This window comes from Lepus europaeus, chromosome 2, assembly GCF_033115175.1.
Source record: "Lepus europaeus isolate LE1 chromosome 2, mLepTim1.pri, whole genome shotgun sequence".
Taxonomy (NCBI): Eukaryota; Metazoa; Chordata; class Mammalia; order Lagomorpha; family Leporidae; genus Lepus; species Lepus europaeus.
The window spans coordinates 143,705,723-143,727,951 of NC_084828.1; the positions used below are offsets into that span (position 1 = coordinate 143,705,723).

Genomic DNA, 22,229 nt, shown 5'->3' on the forward strand with positions numbered 1-22,229 from the left:
CACAGCTCCATCTGGGTCTCACACATGGGTAGCAGGGGTCTAAGCACGTGGACCATCCTCCACTGCCTTCCCAGGCACATTAGCAGGGAGCTGGGTTGGAAGTGGAGTAACTGGGACTCAAACCAGTGCTCTGAAATGTAGCGGGCAGCAGCTTAACTCACTGCACCACAGTGCCAGCCCCTAGAGGGCTGCTTTTGCTCCTAAATCTGCTGTAGCTCAGGGACATTACACATTCCTTTGTAGCTGTGACACTCTCTAGTTTTCCTTTGTCACTGGCACGTGGTTGTGAGGAATCTGGAATTTTCTCCTACTACCTTGGAGGCTGAATTTACACATGGAGACACAGTACTAAGAGGATGAATTGGGCTCTGGGGAGCTATGAGGAACACTGACCTAAGGAAAGGTGATGAGGTACTGAGAAGGTGGATGGGAGGGCCATGAGCCCATGGCATAAGGCTGCCACGTGGGCCACATGCCCCCGAGCTGAGGAAGGAGGCTACTGTTTCGACTCTGATCATATGTGATAATGCCAGCAGTGACCAATGTGGCATGCAGGTTCTCAAGGTGGCTGAAGAAGGAAGATAAACGAGGACAGTGATTTGACCTCTCCCGATCTTTGTAAAAGTGACTTCCTTTTTAAAAATAAAATTAATTTATTTTGGGAGGCAGAGAGAGAGAGATTGCTCTCATCCATTGTTTCATTCTCCAAATGCCGGCAAAGGCTGGAGAAACTGAAGCTGGAACCCGGGCACTCAATCCCAGACTCTCATGCGGATGGCAGGAATCCACTCACCTGAGCCATCGCCACTGTCTCCCAGGGTCTGCACTGACAGGAAGCTGGAGGCAGGAGCTGGGCATCACACCAAGGCATCTAAACCACCAGGCCAAATGCCTGCCCCAAAGCAAGATCCTTTGAGTAAGGCCCGAGAAGGCCTTTTGGTTTTGTATTTAAGATTTACTTATGGGGCCGGAATTGTGGCTCACTTGGGTTAATCTTCTGCCTGTGGTGCCAGCATCCCATATGGGCACCAGGTTCTAGTCCCGGTTGCTCCTCTTCCAGTCCAGCTCTCTGCTGTGGCCCGGGAGGGCAGTGGAGGATGGCCCAAGTGCTTGGGCCCTGCACCTGCATGGGAGACCAGGAGGAACACCTGGCTCCTGGTTTTGGATCAGCGTAGCTCTGGCCATAGCGGCCATTTGGGGAGGTGAACCAACGAAAGGAAGACCTTTCTCTCTGTCTCTCTCTCTCACTGTCTAACTCTATCTGTCAAATAACAAAAAAAGATTTACTGATTCATTTTGAAAGGCAGAGTTACAGAGAGAGAGGGAGAGACAGAGATCTTCTATTTGTTGCTTCCATCAGCTGGGCCAGGCTGAATTCAGGAGCCAGGAGCTTCATCCATGTTTCCCACATGAGTGGCAGGGGCCCAAACACTTGGGCCATCTTCCATTGCTTCCCCAGACCATTAGCAGAGAACTGGATCAGAAGTGGAGTGGCCAGGACACAAACTGTCAACCATATGGTGTTGCAGGCGCAGCTTTACCCACTACACCACAGTGCCAGCCCCAGAGAAGGCCTTTTTTTTTTTTTTAATTTTTTTTTTTTTTTTTTTTTTTTTTTTTTTTTTTTGACAGGCAGAGTGGACAGTGAGAGAGACAGAGAGAAAGGCCTTCCTTTTGCCGTTGGTTCACCCTCCTATGGCTGCTGCGGCTGGCGCGCTGCGGCCGGCGCACTGCGCTGATCCGAAGCCAGGAGCCAGGTGCTTCTCCTGGTCTCCCATGGGGTGCAGGGCCCAAGCACTTGGGCCATCCTCCACTGCCCTCCCGGGCCACAGCAGAGAGCTGGCCTGGAAGAGGGGCAACCGGGATAGGTTCGGTGCCCCGACCTGGACTAAACCCGGTGTGCCGGTGCCGCAAGGCGGAGGATTAGCCTAGTGAGCCGCGGCGCCGGCCCAGCCATATATTATTTTTAATTATTTACTATTTATTTGAAAGATAAATACCAGCTCCTCCTCCCTGCATTCTCCTGTTATTCTTCTCCAGTCGCACAGGGCTTCTTGCTGTTCCTTGAACATGCCAAGTCCATTCCTGCCTCAGCCTTCGGACTGACTGCTCCCTATGCCTGGAATACTCTTCCTCTGTCTCCCTAGCAGACTCTAGTTTCAGGCCTTGATCAGATGTCATATCTTCTTAGAGGCCTTTACTAACCAACTTGTATGAAAAGAAGTCTTCTCAGGACGGGCACTGTGGTGTATCAGGTAAAGCCACTGTCTGCAATGCCAACACCACATATGGGCACTGGTTCTAGTCTTGGCTACTTCATTTCTGATCCAGCTCCCTCTAATGTGCCTGGGAAAGCAGTGGAAGATGACCCAAATCCATGGGTCCCTGTACCCATGTGGGAGACCCAGATGGAGTTCCTGGCTCCTCGCTTTGGCCAGGCCCAGTTCTGACCTTTGCGCCTACATGGGGAGGGAACCATCCGTCACTTTTACAGACAAATCAATCAATCAATCTTTTTTTTAAAAACAACTTTCTTTACTGCCCATTCCTCACTTTGTTTCTCTTCATGGTGCCTGATTGTGTTACTTGCTCATTTGGTTACTGTCTTTTGAACTAGAATGTTACATGCGATGATGACAAGTATTTTATTGATTTTATTCATTATTATATCTCCAATGCCTAAAACAGTATCTGGTAGAGGGTGGGTGTTTTAAAAACTATCATTGAATGGATACATGGAGAAGAGGACTGCGATGGCAAATCAGATCGAAGAGAGTCTGTAAATACACGATGGTGTGAGACTCTGAGTAGGTATGGCTGGAGTACAGGGTGGGCATAGCAAGTGTGCTGGGGGGCGGGGTATGAGAAGGGCAGGCCAGATGAAGGGCTAAGGGGAGAATGAGAGAGCTGCCATTTCCTGCCAGTGGTTATTACACACAGCAGTGAGCTTGACAGGGAGGACATACAGCCAGGAAGAGCACCCAGGGCTGTTCTGAAGGTCGCTGGATCTCTGATGATAACTCTTGCCTTCCCCAGGAAATGGTGAGCTCTTAAGGGACTCTTCAGTGGTTATTGCTGTACCCCAGCCTGGCACAGTGCAGGTGTTTAGTGAAGTTTTGAGCTAACTGGTATTTTTCAGCTAATTGAGTTTTTTCACAATTGATCTTTCTGCTTTCCAAAAGGCCACAGGTGTCTCTATTTTAATGATCAAAGGAATGTAAGGGCGTGGCCTCTGGGTCCTATCCAGATATCTACTAGGGTAGCCCAGACCTATGTTAATTCAGAGTGAGATGAGTCACTAATAATTTCACAATTATTAGTTTACATTTCACTCAAATGGCAACAGTTGGCTCACAAAAAATTAAAAAGGAAAATTTGAGAATCTAAAAGATTTACAGTTTGGCCATGTGAATTACTAAGACTTCAAACCCTTTAATAACAGAATCCAGCACCAGCCAAAAGAAGGCCCTCACATGTTGATACTCACTTGTCACAAAGGTTTGAGTCTGGTGACTGACTCAGTTTGTGCAGAATATCTACGATGCCCATGTCTCGTAGTTTGTCCTGGCGTTCTTGTGACCCTGGAAGATGAAAGCTGGCAGGTTACTAGGAATGTGACCCACGCAGCTGCTCTCTCTGACGTTCAATCGCCAATCTCGAGTTCTGCCACTGTCCTTCACCCCTCACCCTACCTGTCCCGCCTGAACTCCCCACTCTGCTGGATCCCGCGTGCTTAGCCTTGCTGACTGTCCTTCTATCTGGTCTCTCTGCCTCCTGGCCCTTGTTGCTGCAGTCCCTCCTGGGCTCTAATACTGGATTAATGCTTCCACAGACCATAGGGTCAAGGTCAGAGTCTTTAGCCTGGCCCACGGGGTCCAATCATCACCCTTTTAGGACATACCCACAGCTGTGGCCAGCTAGGCCTTGCACTGCTTCCACTATCCTCCCAAACTTGTCACTGACTCGTGGTCAGCACAACTGGCAGTTCCAATTTCACGCGGCTTTGTTCTACTTGTCTCCTAGATCAAGCTCTCCTTCCTTAAGGGCGGCTTTGTCTCCCCGGCACACAGATGGTAGCAGGTATCGAGGCATCTGGGGTTGAATCCAGTTTTACCTTTCATTTTGCTCTAGACACAGCGCTAAACAGAGCACTCTCCCTAAGTTTTTCTTCCTCCACTGAAGAGCTTAGCTTGTGCACTGACCCCTTCTGAACTCAGTGAGTGGACCCTAAGGATGGAGCCTAGCAATCTGCATTTAGAAAAGCTCCTCATGTCGTGCTGATGCAGCCAACAAAGCACTGACACCCAGTCCTTACCTGCATCTGTTTGTTACCTTGGCTGTACTTTGGAGTCATCAGAGGAGCTTTAAGAAATGCTTAAGCCTAGAGCCCACCCCAAGATTATTGATTTAATTGGTCGGGTGTGAAATCCCCAGGTTGACTCTAACATGCAGCCAGGATGAAGAACCTGGAATCTGTACAGGCCTCCTTGCAGGCCTACCACGGATGCACTCCTCACCCATCACAAATGCACCCTCTTGCCCACGGTGCGTGCCTGTCTGGAGTCTTTACAAGTGCTCCGAATGACCAGCCCAGCTTCCAACCTGCTCTCCCCTCTCACCTTCTGCAAGTGCGGCTCACCATCCTCCTAATCAGATCCCCCTAAGGGCAGACACTGTCACTTCCTTCTCAGCTCAGCCCCAAGGAATCTAGTACATACTGGTTCCCAGGTAGGAGGTCAGTGTTGACTGTCCAGCCAGCTCAGGCCAGTCTCACTGATTCTCACACCAAGGGTGCTTGGGGCCAGGAGTCCAATGAGTGGGGCACCTCTGCCCGGGATCTCAGGGCACTTGCTGCCTTCCCTGTGTGAGACTCTCTTCCCATGATTTTCTTCAGAACAAATCTCACCAATCTCACCTTCCTCTTCATTCCATATGAGGTTTGATATACAAAACATGGCGGCAAGCTGCAGTTTGACATGTGAATGGCCCTGGTGATGCAGAAAAGAAAAAAAAAATCAAAACAGAGGCGATGCTAGTTTAGATCACTGTCGGGTAATGCATCATAGGCAACTGTAACAGCATGAAAGTGAAACAGAAGCCTCAAACTCACCTGTCTTGAGAAGCCACAAAGTTAACACTAACGAGCCAAAGCTTGGGCTAAAGACAACAGGGAATGTTGGGGAAGCTGGCAAACTGTGGCACGCAAGCCTTGCCAAAAGACACTCAAATTCAAAATTTAAAAACCATCTGGCTGTCCAAATAAAACACCTCTGGGACTGTAGATACAGCCTGCAATTTATGATTCAACCCATGCTCACAGAGCTACTGACACATGACAATGCTATGCTTCTGACTTGGGCTATGCTTTTAGTCTCTAGAGGCCAATACATTGCTTGGGTGGATGTGCATTTGGTATTTGTCACTTCAGTTACTAATTTTCCTATTCAAATGGTCCAACAAACCTTTAGGGAAGAAAAGTGAAGATAGGGTCAAAGAGTTCTACAACAACTGGATGTTCACAAACAATTTTTAAATGACTTACTTCTCTGATACCACATTCCGCTTTTGGCATAATCAAATTACTCTTATTTCTTTATCCAAAAAAACCTTGATCAAATCTCTACTTATCTTATGAAATGTCTCTAATATGGCTGAAGAACCTTTTTATTTTTTTAAGATTTTTACATTTATTTTGGAAGTCAGAGTTAGAGAGAGAGAGAGAGAGAGAGAGAGAGAGAGAAAATCTTCCATTCAGTAGTTCATTCTCCACTACAGTGAGTGCTGGGCTAGGCCAAAGCCAGGAGCCATGAGCTTTATCTGGGTCTTCCACATGGGTGTCAAACGCCCGAACACTTGGGGACCATCTTCTGCTGCTTTCCAAGGCTATTAGCAGGAAGCTGGATTAGAAGTGGAGCAGCCGGGGCAAGCGCTGTGGTGTAGTGGGCTAAGCCTCTGCCTGCAGCACTGGCATCCTATATGGTGCTGGTTCTAGTCTTGACTGCTCCTCTTCCTATCCAGCTGTAACTCTACCCCTCAAAATAAATAAATAACTAAAATCTTTAAAAAAAATAAAAGACGTGGAATAGCCAGAACATGAATCAGCGCCCATATGGGATGCCAGCACTGCGGCTGGCAGCTTTACTAGCTACGCTATAACACCAGCCTCCAGAAACCTCCTTTTAAAAACAATTCTTTTTGAACTTACTTTATGTACTCAAATGCAACCATTTCTTTCTTTTTTTTTTTTTTTTAAGATTTACTTTATTTATTTGAAAAGTTACAGAGAGAGGTAGAGCCAGAGAGTGAGAGACAGAGTTACAGAGAGAGGTAGAGCCATAGCAGAGAGCTGGATTGGAAGTGGAGCAGGGCCGGCGCTGTGGTGTAGTGGGTAAAGCCACCGCCTGCAGTGTTGGCATCCCATATAGGTGCCAGTTCGAGTCCCAGCTGCTCCAATTCCAGTCCAGCTCTCTGCTATGGCCTGGGAAAGCAGAAGAAGATGGCCCAAGTCTGTGGACCCCTGCCCCCACATGGGAGACCTGGAAGAAGCTCCTGACTCCTTGCTTTGGATCAGCGCAGCTCCTGAGTGTTGCGGCCAACTGGGAAGTGAACCAGCGGATGGAAGGCCTCTTCTCTCTCTCTCTCTGCCTCTCCTTCTCTCTGTGTTTCTCTTTCAAATAAATAAATCTTAAAAAAAAAAAAAAAAAAAAAAAAGGAAGTGGAACAGCCAGGAGTTGAACTGATGTCCATATGGGATGCTGGCACTGCAGGCTGGGGCTTTAACCCACTGCACCACAGTGCCAGCCCCCAAAGTTCAACCATTTCTACTTACACTGGATCACTGATGCACAGTGCTTTCTCCTAAATACAAGAGGACCCAATAGTAAAGCAATCTTTATAGTTTCCAGTACATTCAAATAATTTACTCACAATGGCATTATATTGCTTAATGATTTCCCACAAACTTAAATTTGAAGGCTGAGGGGCCAGCACTGTGGAGCAGTAGGTTAATCCTCTGCCTGTGGCGTTGGCATCCCATATGGGCACCAGTTCAAGTCCCAGCTGCTCCACTTCCAATCCAGCTCTCTGCTATGGCCTGGGAAAGCAGTAGAAGATGGTCCAAGTGCTTGGGCCCTTGCACTCGTGTGGGAGACCTGAAAGAAGCTCCTGGCTCCTGGCTTCGGATCAGCTCAGCTCTAGGGATTGCAGCCATTTGGAGAGTGAACCAGAGGATGGAAGATCTTTCTGTCTCTCCCTCTCACTATCTGTAACTGTATCTTTCAACTAAATAAATCAAATCTTGAATAAATTTGAAGGCTGAGACAGACTTGTCTTTTCATGCAGGACAAATGCCTAAATCAAGCAGAGACAGAGGTGGGCACTGCTTCTTCCATTAGAATTCTGTGGTTAGTGATTCTTCCTTCTCCCACCTGACAACACTTTTAAAGAAATGTCCAGTTTGGGCTCCACTAAGACTAAACAGAATACAGCTTACTTGCTCCTGTTATCAGGTCATCAAGGAATGTTAGTGTATTCTAAAACAAATATCTGTATATTTGTATATTAGTATGTACAAGTATTTGTATAAACTAAGACAAATAAGCAATTGCTATGTGTATTGCACATTCAGAAAGATATTTTTGAAAAGCAGAGTGGCAGAGGAGGAGATGAGGGAAGGGGAGGGAGGGGGGGGGCGGAGAGGGAGAGGGAGAGGGGAGAGGGGGGAGGGGAGAGGGGGAGGGAGGGGGGGGGAGGGGAGATGGAAAGATCTTCTATCTGCTGGTTCACTCCCCAAATAGCTGCAATGGCCACAGCTGGGTCAGGCGTGAACTGTCCAGGTCTCCCACATGGATGGCAGGGCCCCAAGCACTTGGGCCATCTTCCATTTTCCTGGTGCATTAGCAGGACGCTGGATCAGAAGTGAGCTGCCAGGACTTGCATCAGCACTCCAATATGGAATGCTGTTGTCATAAATAGTGGCTTAACCTGCAGTACCACAACACTGGCCCCCATCAAATATATTTTCAGGGAAACAAATTGCTGAGAGAGAAAACTGGATGGTGGAGAGTTTGGTGTTTAGTTCAGCTGGAATGCAATGAAATTATCTGACGGAAACAACGTTTAAACAGAGACATAAAGAACAGAAGGTGCTATGTGTACAAACAGCCACGGGTTGGGGGTTCAACGAAAAAGGAAAAGTTCCTGGAAAGGTCTGAGATGAGAGGAGTTTTGCTTTCAGAGAAGTAGGCATGGCCAAGTCTTGGGTCCTTGTGGAGCAGAGTAAGGGGTCTCAATTTAATTCTGAGTTGAAAGGAAGGCCCTGAACAATTTAAGCAGTAGAGGGACAAGACCTGACTTGCATTTTCAGAGGACCACTTGGGCTGAAGGGACTGGAGTGACAGTGCAGAGGCTATTCTATTATTACAATCAATCAGACATGCAGTGCTGTGGCTTGGGCTATGGTGGAGACACTGGTGATGGAAAGAAATAAATAGATTCAAGATCAGTTTTGGAGAAAGGACTGATGGGACTTGCTGATAAACTGGATGAATAAAGGAACAGAACCAGAGGAATCAAGGTAGATTCTTAGGTTTGAGAAACAGTAGGGGCTGGTGCTGTGGTGTAGTGAGTAAAGCCGCCGCTGCAGTGCCAGCATCCCATATGGGCTTCGGTTCGAGTCCTGGCTGCTCCACTTTTATTTTTTTTTAAAGATTTATTTACTTATTTGAAAGGCAGAGTTAGAAAGAGGCAATAGCAGAGAGAGAGAGAGACAGAGAGAGACAGAGAAAGATCTTCCATCTACTGGTTCACTCCCCAAATAGCTGCAACAGCCAGAGCTGGGCCAATCTGAAGTCAGGAGCCAGGAGCTTCTTCCGGATTTCCCATGTGGGTACAGGGGCTCACGCACTTGGGTTATGTTATGCTGCTTTCCCAGACACACTAGCAGGGAGCTGGATCAGAAGTGGAGCAGCTGGGACATGAACTGGCATCCATATAGGCTACCGACACTGCAGGCAGTAATTTCACCTGCTATGCCACAGCACTGGCCCCTGGTTGCTCCACTTCTGATCCAATTTCCTGCTAATGTACCTGGGAAAACAGCCAAATATGGCCTAAGTGCTTGGGTTCCTGCACCCACGTGGTAGACCCAGATGAAGCTCCAGGCTCTGGACTTCAGCCTGGCCCAACCCTGGCTGTTGCAGCCATTTGGGGAGTGAACCAGTAGATGGAAGACCATTTTCTCTCTCTCTCTCTCTCTCTCTCCCTCTGTCTCTCCACCTCTCTAACTCTGCCTTTCAAATAAACAGGGGATGCAGGCATCCCAAGCAGCAGTTTAATCTACTGCATCACAATACCTGCCCCAAGAATTCGTTGTTTTTTTTTTTTTTTTAATTTGACAGATAAGAGTTAGACAGTGAGAGAGAGAGACAAAAAGAAAGGTCTTCCTTCCGTTGGTTCACCCCTCAAATGGCCACTATGGCTGACTCTGTGAAGATCCAAAGCCAGGAGCCAGGTGCTTCTTCCTGGTCTCCCACGTGTGTGCAGGTGCCCAAGCACTTGGGCCACCCTCCACTGCCTTCCCGGGCCACAGCAGAGAGCTGGACTGGAAGAGGAACAGCTGGAACTAGAACCCGGCGCCCATATGGGATGCCGGCGCCGCAGGCAGAGGATTAGCCAAGTGAGCCACGGCGCCGGCACCCAAAAATTCATTTTTAAACATCAGGCTTGAGAGGCTATTAGGCAGCCACATAGAGGAGAATAAACAGGTCCAACACTCAGAAGAGAAGTCTAGGCTAGAAGTATACACTTGGAATCATCAGCACAGAGGTGACAGTAGAAGCCACGGGATAATAAGACTCCCCTAAGCCAGTGGTTCTCAACTTCACATAAGAACCACCCAAGTACTTTATACCTCAGACCTATTAAATAAAAATCTTGGGAGAGAGGAGACAAGGCAATAATCTTTGAAATCTAATTTCCCATACCCGTCAAGATACACCTATTTCTCAGCTGCTTTTCCGAGCCAAACCTCACTGGGCCAGGCTGAATGTCCATTTGGGCTTTGTAAACCGTGACCACTCAGCTCGGTTTTCTGCCTTTCTCTGTAGTTAACTCGGACACGGCAGGCAAGGAGAAGGCAGGTTAAGTGGGAGATGGGAGGAAGGGAAGGTTCTTTCACAAGCAGAATTGCTAGGAAATGCTGACAGAAGAAAGAGAGGAATGTCTGATGCCCAGACGCTGGCTGGTGGTGACAAGATGCAGGGAATGGCCGTGGCAGCAGGTGGCAGACTGCGGAAATGAAGCTGTCCAGAGACTAAGAATGCCAGAGGGCTAGAGCCCGTCCACCCCGGGACTGAAGCCTTGAGAGGGAGGCAATCATCACCAGGCTGGGGAGCTGGCTATTACCAAATGGCACAGGCTTCAAGGAGTCGGTTTGTCCTTTTCTTCAGGATGGGACAGAGTTCCTTGCATCTGCCACAGAGCAGTCCATTCTCCCTCCTAAAACCTCTGCACAATCTGTCTTGAGCTAACGATGCTGTAGTCTCTGACTTCTAATGCTGCCGTGCAGGGGACAAAGGCTTACCATGTAGTACTTGATCTTCTGCAGGATGTCATCATTGGTCATAATAAGCTCTTTTGCTGTTGTCCCATCTGCTATGTTGGCTAGTATGCACAATGTCTGAAAAAGAACAGAGCCAGTGATCAGGAAACTCTGAAGTCCTGGAGTCCCCAGAGTGGAGCTTCCTCAAGTTCTGGGCAATGTCTCACCTGAAGGTGCATGGATCCTCACAGGTGCCACCCTCAATGCTGATTTCTCAATTCCTGACATCACTGCTAACAGTAACCACATCTAAGCAAAGTCTACCTTACAGAAAAGGGAACCCAAATACTTTGGTGGTTTTTCTGGGCATTAAGCCATAGCTGGGCAAAGGTAGCCATATTGTACTGATGATACTATGACAGAAATCAAAAGGAAAATATAATTTACTACTACTACTATTATTATTATTATTTTGAGAATTCCATTTCTACAGAAAGCTCTTGTGACCAACCCACGAGGCTTTTTCAGATGTAGACTCTACTGTGGAAGAGCCATAGGTGGAAAGCTCTCCTCTTTTCCCAAGGCCTCCATTTGCTTCTTGGGCCAAAGCCATGACTGTCTAGGTAAGCCCAGAACTGCCCATCAGTTACACTGCATATGCAGTTAGAACTTGACTTTTTTTGCATCTAGGAACAGAGAAGGAAGCAACATGTGTGAAGCAGCTTAGGCCAGGCTGGCCTAATGTGGAAACTGTATGGAGCCTGCGCCTCTGTGCTGCTGACTGGAGTTTCTTCTTGAAGAAAGAGAATGCTTTCATCAGCTGCTTCACTCTCAGGCAGAGCAGCAGGAAGCAAGGATTAATGGAAAGCAGACAGGATTGTGTAGCTGGGATAGCAAGCCAATGCCAGACTCACCAACTCAGCATGTACTGAGCACCTATCATGGGTATGCTCTCTGTAGGGAATCAGGGTGAGACAGGAGTCAGACACTCTCCCTGACCTTGAAGCTGTCCGACAAATAATTACATCACTGTGGTGTGACTGAAGTATAAACACAGAACTGGGACAGCATTAAGAGCATTTGTTGGATACTGCAAGGGTCAGGGAGGGCTTCTTAGAGGAAGTGACAGTTCTGGACCACAGTCAGGGGTCACTCAAGCAAAAGGATGTGAAGAGGGGATAGGGTACACACTCAAGTTAACTTTCTCCGCTTTAATCTATTTGTTTGCGAGACTTAGATTAATTAGGTTTCGGCCGGCGCCGCGGCTCACTAGGCTAATCCTCCGCCTTGCGGCACCGGCACACCAGGTTCTAGTCCCGGTCGGGGCACCGATCCTGTCCCGGTTGCCCCTCTTCCAGGCCAGCTCTCTGCTGTGGCCAGGGAGTGCAGTGGAGGATGGCCCAAGTGCTTGGGCCCTGCACCCCATGGGAGACCAGGAGAAGCACCTGGCTCCTGCCATCGGATCAGCGCGGTGCGCCGGCCGCAGCGCGCTACTGCGGCGGCCATTAGAGGGTGAACCAATGGCAAAAGGAAGATCTTTCTCTCTGTCTCTCTCTCTCACTGTCCACTCTGCCTGTCAATAATAATAATAAGAATAAGAATAATAATTAGGTTAGATGATGAAGCTGCTTTATTATGGCCCAACCTTTCAAATATCCTATCAAGAGTGTGTGTTATTTCTCCATTGCAATAACTAGATTATCACTGAATGACCAATCAAGAGTGAGTGCTATTTCTCCATTGCAATAACTAGATTACCACTGAATGAGTCCTGAGATGTGAACCAGAAAAAGCTGCCTTAGGGATGCAGCAGACATGGAAAATGCAATGTATAATCCAAGGCCTACACGTGTACTGGGGGACCATTTATCCCAGGGCAGTTGGATCATAATGAGAAGTGCCCCAAGGTGTAAGAGTTGTCAAAGTGATGTGCTACATAAACACTGATACATGGTAAGTCTGTCACAAATCTTATCAATACCTTAAAAAATTAATAAGGAACCTGTACTCTCTTTGGGTGGTCTCTAATGGGAAAGAGCCTATGAAGGCACAAGTGTTATTAGCAGAGGTAATTGGTTTGGGAAGGAGTTGATAGCTTCACCAAGCCATCAAGACAATAGTCACCAGGAGTAGTGATCCCATCCTTACCAACTAGGCTCTGCCAGGCTTCATTAAGACAAAACTCAGAGGCCAGCGCTGTGGCATAGCGGGTAAAGCTACCGCCTACAATGCCAGAATCCCATATGGGATTCAAGTCCCAGCTGTTCCACTTCCGATCCAGCTCTCTGCTATGGCCTGGGAAAGCAGTGAAAGATGACCCAAGTCCTTGGGTCCCTGTACCTGCATGGGAGACCTGGAAGAGGCTCCTGGCTTTGGATTGGTGCAGCTCTGGCCATTGTGGTCATCTGGGGAGTAAATCAGAGGATGGAAGACCTCTCTTTCTCTCTACCTCTGCACCTCTGTAACCTTGCCTATCAAATAAATAAATAAATCTTAAAAAAAAAAATATCAAAACCCAAGGGGCCAGTGGTGTGGCACAGTGGGTTAAGCAGCCGCCTTCAGTGCTGGTATCCTATACCTATCCTGTATGTCCCAGCTGCTCCAATTCCAATCCAACTCCCTGCTAATGTGCCTGGGAAAGCAGCAGAGGATGGTTCAAGTATAACTCTCCCGTGTGGGAGACCTGGAGGAAGCTCCTGGCTCCTGGCTTTGGCATGGCCCAGTGCTGGCCACTGCAGCCATTTGCAGTGAACAAGTGGTTGGAAGATTGCTCTCTCTTTCTCTCTGCCTCTCCTTCTCTCTGTAACTCTCTTAAATAAATAAGTAAATAAAATCTTATATATAAAAAAAAGACAAAATCCAAATGCAGAGGCCAAGTCACAGGAACACAAGTGTACAGCCTGGCTGGGAGGCAGAAAGGGGGCAGATTGAAGAGTCTCTCTGTTCTCAATCTCCTCCTTGCCCCACTCTATTTCTCACCAGGAAACTCGGTCCTGAGAGCTGGCCAGAGAACTGTAAGAGGAAATAACAGAAATGACCCTAATCATGGATACGGAGTTCAGAAGGCTTCATGACTAAGGCATTTCTGGGAAGAGGAGGAAATGGCAAACACCTTTAGATTCAAAAACAGAATATAAAGGGGAACTTCAGAAAATGTTCCTCAGAATAAATTAGGACAGCAAGACAGGTAAGTGACCCACTTCTTTTAAAAAAAAAATTATTTATTTATTTGAGAGGCAGAGCTATAGAGAGAAGCAGAGACAGGGAGAAGTCTTCCACCTGCTGGTTCACTCCCCAAATGGCCACAACAGCTGGAGCTGAGTGGATCTGAAGCCAGGAGCCAGGAGCTTCTTCCAGATCTCCTATGAGGGTGCAGCAGCCCAAGGTCTTGAGCCATCTTCTGCTCTCCCAGGCTATAGCAGAGAGCTAGATCGGAAGTGGAACAACTGGGACTCGAACTGGCGCCCACACAGCATGCTAGCATTGCAGACGGTGGCTTTACCTGCTACGCTACAACACTGGCCTTAAGATTTGCTTTTTGTAGTGTTAGAATACACACATACATCATCAGGCTTGAACAGTATCACAGAGTGAGCTATAGTTCTGCTTTAATGCTCACACAAATCTAATACTTCTATGGAGACAAACCACCAAGTGTTAAAGAGCTCAATTAGTTTGGGGACTAAGTCTTCAATATACAAGCCAGGGAGCAAAGATTAAAACAGTACACACACCATTAATGAACCCAATAACATAGGCAAAGGATAATACAAAATGACCAAGTAGGTCTGTTTCAATGCAAGATTAGCTTAACAGCTGAAACTCAATGAAATTCACTATATTAATCAGACTAAAACAAGATTATTTCAACAGATACAGAAAAAGTAACTGGTTACCAGAAAATGTCTAATATATACTCATGATTAAAAACTCAGAGACCAGTGCTTTGGCTCAGTTGGTTAATCCTCTGCCTGCAGCGCTGGCATCACATATGGGCGCCAGGCTGTCCTGGTTGCTCCTCTTCCAGTCCAGCTCTCTGCTGTGGCCTGGGAGGGCAGTGGAGGATGGCCCAAGTGCTTGGGCTCCTGCACCCGCATCAGAGACCAGGAAGAAGCACCTGGTTCCTGGCTTTGGATCAGCAACTGGTGTAGCTCTGGCCATGGCGGCCATTTTGGGGGTGAACCAACAGAAGGAAGACCTTTCTCTCTGTCTCTTTCTCTGTCAAATAAATTAAAAAAAAAAAAAAAAAAAAACTCAATAAACTGAGGCAGGCATCTGATGTAGTTAAGATGCTGCTTGTGATGTCCAAATCCCCTATCAGGGTACGTAGGTTCAAGTTCCAGTTCCAGTTCCACTCCCAATTCCTGCTTCCTGCTAATGTGATCAGGAAGCAGCAAGTGAATGGTTCAAGAGGTTAGGTCCCTGTCACTCACATGGGAGGCCTGGATTGAATTCCAGGCTCCTGGCTTTGGCCTGGCCCAGCCCTGGCCAGGTATTTGGGGGAGTGAATCAGTGGATGGGAGATTTTTCAGAAAAAAGAAAAAAGGTAGGCAGGGGGAATAAATAAATAAACTCAAGAAAGAAGGAAATTTCTTTTACCTAATAAACAGAACCCGTGAGAAATCTATAGCTCACATTTTCAACAGTGAAAGACTAAATGCTTTGCTTTAGTATTTTGGGAATAAAAAAACATCACTTTTTTCCTGAGCTTCTGTAAATGACACTTTAAAAAAATGTTTCAGCTTCCATTTGTTCACTGCTACATACAATTGATTTTTCCAGCTGTGACACTGCTTAATTCATTTTTTAATTCTAGAGGGCTTTTTTAAGATTTTTTTTTAGTTACTTGAAAGGCAGAATTACAGGGAGAGAGAGAGACAGAGGTCTTCCATCCACTGGTTCATTCCCCAAATGGCTGCAATGGCTGGGGCTGGGCCAGGCTGAAGTCAGGAGCCAGGAGTTCTGTCTCCCACGTGGTTGCAGATGCCCAAGCACTTGGACCATCGTCTGCTGCTTTCCCAGGCACATCAGCAGAGAGCTGGAATGGAAGTGGAACAGCTGGGACTTGAACCGGTACATATACAGGATGTCAGCATCGTAGGTGGTGACTTTTCCTGCTATATCACAATGCTGGCTCCCCTAGAGTTTTTTGATGAGTCCATGACATTTTCTATATAGGCACCTGTGGTTTCTGGGAATAGTTTTCTTTTTCCTTTCCAAGTTGTATGCTTCAGTTCTTTCTCTTGCCTTAACTTATGTGGTAGGAATCCCTGCATATGTTGAGCAGGAGTGACAGAGTGACACCAATGGACCTACTTGTCTTGTTCCCACATTATGGGCAGTGATAGATACGTTCAATATCTGGACAATGGTAATCATTAAGCAGCTTATTGTATGTCAATTATCCACCTCAATAAAAAAACGTACCAGATGCTGAAACTTCCAGGGAACAGTCCGAGCCACCCACATTCGCCTACATTTGGGTTACCTCCACAATCTATACTAAGGTATCATGTTTTCTTTTGCTCTCATCCAGGTCTTGCCTCACTTTTTTTGCCTTGCTTCATTCTTATGCTTGTCTTAGGACATAGAGGAAAAACAAACTTATTTCTCCTACTAGTTTCTCCTAACACAGATCATTTCTGTGACTCCAAAAAGTATGGGGACTTCTTCCCATCAGGAACCAAGCAACCAATTCTGCAGAAGACACCAGCTGGGTGCCCTGTAATTCAATGCAATTCTGACACTATCGACCTGGAGATAGCCTCCTCCCTCTCTCCCTCTCCCTCCCTCCTTCTCTCTCTCTCTCTCTCTCTCTCTCTCTCTCTCTCTCTCACACACACACACACACACACACACACGGAGAGCTCAGTCCTCAGGACTGTCCCTCCCCCGCCACTCCAGATGCCAGTCGCAAGCTACCCTTCTCCAGTGTGAATTTGCTCCAGTGTCTCACAGCACTCGGGAAAACACGTTTATAGATTTATTATAAAGTACATTACAAAGGGCACAGGGCTAGGTGTGGGGGGAGGGGCAGGAATCTTTCACACCCTCTCCAAGTACCACCTTCTAGGAAGCTTTGCATTTGGCTATCTGGAAGCTCTCCAAATCTATTCTTTGAGAGTTTTAATGGAGACTTCATCATATAAGTATGGCTGAAGCTTGGACAACCATGTAGAAATGTGACTAGACAAAAAGCCTCAGATCTACTGCTAACAGACTGAGTGGGGAAAGCTTGCAAGACCTGTCCGGATTCGTTGTATGGGGCAAGACTCCTTCGGAAATGAAGTCCCATGATCTACCATCAGGACATTTTTCTAAGGCCTACTCTAAGACACAAGGTGGAAGGAAGGCTAGGACTTCTGTGACTCGCCATGGGGAAGAGAAACTCTAGTTCACAAGACCTGCCCAGAGCTGGTGAAGGGAGGAGGGCAGGGAGGGAGAGGTTTACTTTCTGAGGCCTGCTGGTGGCCTGCAGTGCCTCACACTGAAACAAAGGACTATCTTCACCTCCATTCCTTTGGAGCCCTCCAAAGCTGCTTTAGGAACCAAGGACAAAAAGCCAAATATTTTAACAAAATATATGGTTATGGCTCTAGTCATTTAGGAAATACAAGGGCTGGAAGATAGGAGCCAGGAAATCGTGAATGAAAACATACACACATAATACATGTATGTATTATATTATATATGAAGTATCAGATTATAATATGAGTGTTATATATATATTATAATAGTGTTACAATATATATATATATAGTATCAGAGCCCTCCAAGTAAAAGTTTCTTTTGAACAATGTCTTTCTTTATTGTTGCAATGTATCATATTTCAGTGATGCTTATGAAATCATATTTTTTCCTGGGTTAAGTTTTTGTTCACCAAAAAGTTATTATTTAAGAGAAATCACCTAAAATATCCATCTTAAAGCCATTCTATCAAACCTCCACTTTTGCTCACAAATACAATCACAGCTTCCAAGTCCAAGCACTCTTGCTAGCTGGCCCGCCCCTCTGAAGCCCACTGAGTCACTAACTTAGGACCACAAAGGATGAGAACCATGGGCCCAGTAGTCAGACTCTCTGGGGCCAACTCTCCACTGAGGATACTCAGAGAGTTTCTTTCACAAATACAGAACTATATATACACACATACAGCTCAATGAATTTGGAAAGTGAACACATCCATGTAGCCAACACTTACGTCAGCAAACAGAACAGAACCTGGACAAGATCATGTGTTAAAAATCTTTAGTTTGCAAGTGACCTTTACCCTGATGGCAAATAAAATATCTACTATACTACAAGCCCCATGATAAATCCCAGGAAGTACAGAAAAGTAATTCCCGATTGACCTCCTGATAAATTCACAGCCTCCAGGACTTTTATGCCTGCTGTAAACTTGTACTACACTGAAACTTGACAGAAAGTAGGGGGATGGGATGGGGGAAAAAAGTATTACCTAGAAGTAAAGAAACCAAAATGGTCTCAAGGACAAGGAATTATCCTAATGGGCAGTTGCATGAATGTGACTTCAGAGCATGGCATTAGAGATGGCTGGAAACAGGGAATCCTGCAGAAAAGATTCATTCCAGGATGACCAGAGGCAGCTGCTCCTGTACAGACAGGGGCAGTTTATGCAGTGTGTGTGATATGATGGAAAAATTATGAACTCTGTTCTCGTTTTCCTGTATCCCAGGAAGAATTCTGGAAGAGAGTTTAAGGGGTGGTGGAGGACTTCAATCTCTAGAGCACTTGGCATCTCAGCACCTTGCTCCTGGAGATCAGAGTATATCAGGAGGCCCCTAGGGTCTTCCTTTGTGCTCATATTCAGAAAATATTTCCCAAGAGAAAACCACACATACCTGCTCTTTGACCTCAATGTTATGCTCCCCTTCCAGAATGAGGGTGACGGCTTGCATAATTTGCTTTCCATGAGTGCTCATTATTTTATCTATGTGCTGTAAAACAATGAGAAACCCACAATTATCCTCTGGGAAACAAACACACAAAAAAAGACTACAGGAAAGAATAGAAGGCTTCTAAAAGTTAAATATTAAGATACACAACTGCTTTAAGCAGAATGCCATCATATATAGAATTAGAGGCCAAAGAATAGTATTTATTGTATTTTAAAGCTGCATTTTGCCTTCAAATATATCTTTTTGAAAGCTTGAACATGAAGCAAACACAGAGTAGGCTTGAGGAATATGGAATTATAATTGTTGGGGATCCTCAAGCCCAAAGACACTAAAGAAAAACAAAGCGCACATGCACACACAGACGCACAACAAAGAAGGGAGTGAGAAAAGGCAAGAGACATGGGAAATATGGTGTAGACATACTAATACTATCTTGGGCAGAAATGTATAAAGACAACTCTAGTGACAGTGAGTCACAGAGCTGGGGCCCACCCCTGCCTCTTCACCCTCCTGAGGGCCACTCCACTGCCGCTGGAGCTCAGGGAACGTGAGAGGACAGCAGGGAGAGGGGCCCCAGCAGCAAGGCTCGGCCTCTCTTACTTTGACAGCTACCAGCCGACCTCTTCAGAGGTCACTGCTGTAAACGTGCAACCTGGAGCACGGGGGATAAAGAGGTTATGGAATGGCACTGAGAAGAACTCTCAAAGTATTAAAAGCAGAGATCCTAGAGAGAAGTGATTCAGGCAGATGAGAAAACCCATTCTGGCCAGCCAACCAGGCAAGAATCAGGTGGCACATGAAGGCAGGCACATACTAAGCACAAGGAGACAGGACTGGCAGTGCGAGAGTGGAGAGCAAGGGGAAGGTGACAGATCTAGACACCAACTCTTTGCTTCTCCAGGCTGCACTTGAATCACAACCACAGGCAGATGCTGGTGGGGCACAGAGAGATTGGCAATGTTTTGCAGTGCATGTGCAGGGTCAGCTCATCTGGAAGGCTGGATGATTGTACTTACAGGCCGAGTAGACAGGAGATTTCGAAGAAGTCCCAAAGTCTTCATCAGCACATTCAAATCTGAATCTGATAATAACCGGAATAGTTGTTCAGTACTCAAGCTTCGTAAAATATCTGCTTTTATTTTTTGTTCAGCCTGAAATGCCATATTCTGAAAGGATTAAAGAAGTTCCAAGAATCATATCTACATTTATCATATTTTAATAGTAGCTGATAATTTTCAAAGAACAAGTAGGAACTGGAGAAAATTCTTAAATATAAACGACACTGTGTCTATCAAAAGAAAGGTAATTCTCACTTCTAGACAAACTTCCATAAGAGGCATATGACCACTTTCTGAGAATTTGGATAATATTTCTCAAATAGAAAATTCATTTATGATTTCTGAAAATACGGTTATCAAGTTGCCTTTTATGTACTTTAATAACAAAGTGGCTATTAACAATTTTACTGTGCCATGCATTTTGAGAAGGCTTTCAAAGTGTTCATTTAGTATGGATGAAAGTAAGCAGTGTGTTTTTGAACCCTACTCGAATGAAAACACCTATTGTATTCACAGTACTACGCTAGGTGCTGGTGTAGCTGGGTCAGTGGGTAGGAAGCACATCTGAGCTGCCAGCAGCTGTGGCGCTCCTTTTTTCCCCAGTGTACATTGTGGATAACTCCAACTAAATTCCAAGGAAGATGACAGGGATGAAACACAGAAAATTCCAAATAACAATGGAATAAAGATCTCTGTAAACTACAGAGTATAATATTTGTTATTGCTTTCCAGGATATGATTTAATTAAGGAGCCACTGCACATGAAGGATCAAATTACTCACTGATGCCAAGGCAGAGCAAAAAAGAGTACTTGCTGGGTATGTGAGAGACCCAAGCCAGGGCTAGTGTTGTGGCCCAACAGATTAAGCTGGCATCCCACATCGGAGCACTGGTTCAAGTCCTGGCTGCTCTACTTCCAATCCAGCTGCCTCCTACTGTGCTTGGGAAAGCAGCAGAAGATGATCCAAATGGGTCCCTGACACCCCTGTGGGAGACCAGGATGGAGTTCCAGACTCCTGGCTTCTGCCTGGCCCACTCCCAGCCATTACAGCTATTTGGGGAGTGAACCAGAAAACAGAAGATCTCTTTCTCTCTGCTACTCTTTCACATAAATAAATAAAATCTTTTAAAAAAGATATATAAAATATATCCATGGCAAAAACTGACTCCAAGGTTTTTATATTTTGTATACAGAGAACATCGCAACTGGTAGTATGGAGACTGATGAGAATAGGAAAGTTTGTATGGATGTGAGTGGATGGGATGATTTCCACCACTCAAGTGTGTATGTCAGGGAGCTCTTAAATGAAGTCCCAGAGGCCATTTAGGTGACAGATCTGGGGACAGGCAATAGTTACATCTGCATATGTAGATATGAAAATTATCCCCTCTGTGAGGTGGAGCTGAAACCATGACAGAAATCTCTGGAACTGAGTGTGAAAGAGAACTGAAGGGGGCTGGTGGTGTGGCGAAGCTGGTAAAGTCGCTGCCTCCCATACAGGCACAGGTTCGTGTCCCAGCTGTGAAAGACAGTCCAAGTGTTTGAGCCCTGCCACCCACGGCGGGAAGACTAGATAAAGCTGCTGCTGGCTCCCGGCTTTGGCCTGGCGCATCTGGGCCATCTGGGGAGTGAACCAGCGGATGGAAGCTCTCTCTCTCTGTAACTCTTTCAAATAAGTAAATAATAAATATAATAAATCTTCCCCTCCACCCCCCCTTTAAAAAAAAGGGAATTGGAAACTGGGAACTGAAATGAAACTTGAGGGATCATCCCCTGAGAAGGTCAAAAAGGTGGCTAGGTAAAAAGTGACAGATCCAAGGTAAAAAAACAACAACAACAAAAAAGATAGAAAAAAAGTCCTAGGCAAGAGTTTCAAGAAAAAGAAGTGATAAAAGCTATGTAAAGTTTCAGAAAAGAATGTGAAACTACTAGATTTAATGCTTTCTTATAAGATGATTATTTCTATCCAAAAGTTCATATGAAAACAGCAGATACTGCATGGAACTGGGAGAAAAGTATGAGCTTGGGACAGGTTTAGAACTCACTTCCATCACTATGAGCCATAATACTACTGACAATTCATTTACCCAGAGTCCTGTTTTCTTGTTTATAACATGAATGCATACACGCATAACTTAAAGAATTAGAGAAAGAAAATATAAAACACCTAGCTTGGTGTTTAGCATACAGCAATTAAATTCTAATTATTACAATTATGCTTTAAGAAATCCACATAAGACTACCTGCTTTTTTTATTTCAATAAATTTATTTTAATAATCTGAAGGAAAATCATTCTCTCACCTAAGTTTCAGAATCTAGATGATTGTATTTACTATAAACTGTTAAGAATTATTAAATATGTACATATGAATGTGGTTATTTTAGACAGATTATTTAATCATTCTGCAAAGATGTTAAGTATGTGAGATAACAGAAGTTCATTAGCTCAGCATGGCCATTCCACAATGTACACATGTTTCAAAACATCATGTTGTACACCACAAATACGTAACTTGTCAGTTAAAAAAAAATCATTCTGTGTCTCGGTTTATCTCTCTGTGAAGCTGGATAAGAACACACTCAGGCTTATTTCATAAAGCTGCTCTGAAGAGCAAGGAGACCTGAAAGCGCTTTGTGAAGTGCTTCTGTATAGCAGTAGTGCTATACAGATATCAGGATGTTCATGAGGAGGAAATGTGTTTCCCAAAAT

General features: G+C 45.6%; 1 protein-coding gene across 5 annotated transcripts in view; it reads right to left on the reverse strand.

Annotated features, from left to right (window-relative positions):
* ARMC8 (armadillo repeat containing 8) overlaps window positions 1-22,229 on the reverse strand; it is a 113,800-nt gene that overhangs the window by 2,914 nt on the left and 88,657 nt on the right. For 3 of the 5 annotated variants that reach the window (XM_062214199.1, XM_062214206.1, XM_062214182.1), the window contains 5 exons: window positions 19,476-19,625; window positions 18,403-18,498; window positions 10,583-10,678; window positions 4,907-4,988; window positions 3,488-3,581 (listed from right to left, as the gene is read on the reverse strand). In XM_062214199.1, coding sequence (XP_062070183.1) covers window positions 3,488-3,581; window positions 4,907-4,988; window positions 10,583-10,678; window positions 18,403-18,498; window positions 19,476-19,625 — 518 coding nt within the window. The remainder of the gene's footprint in view (window positions 1-3,487; window positions 3,582-4,906; window positions 4,989-10,582; window positions 10,679-18,402; window positions 18,499-19,475; window positions 19,626-22,229) is intronic. The other 2 variants (XM_062214212.1, XM_062214190.1) reach the window with 1 other exon arrangement.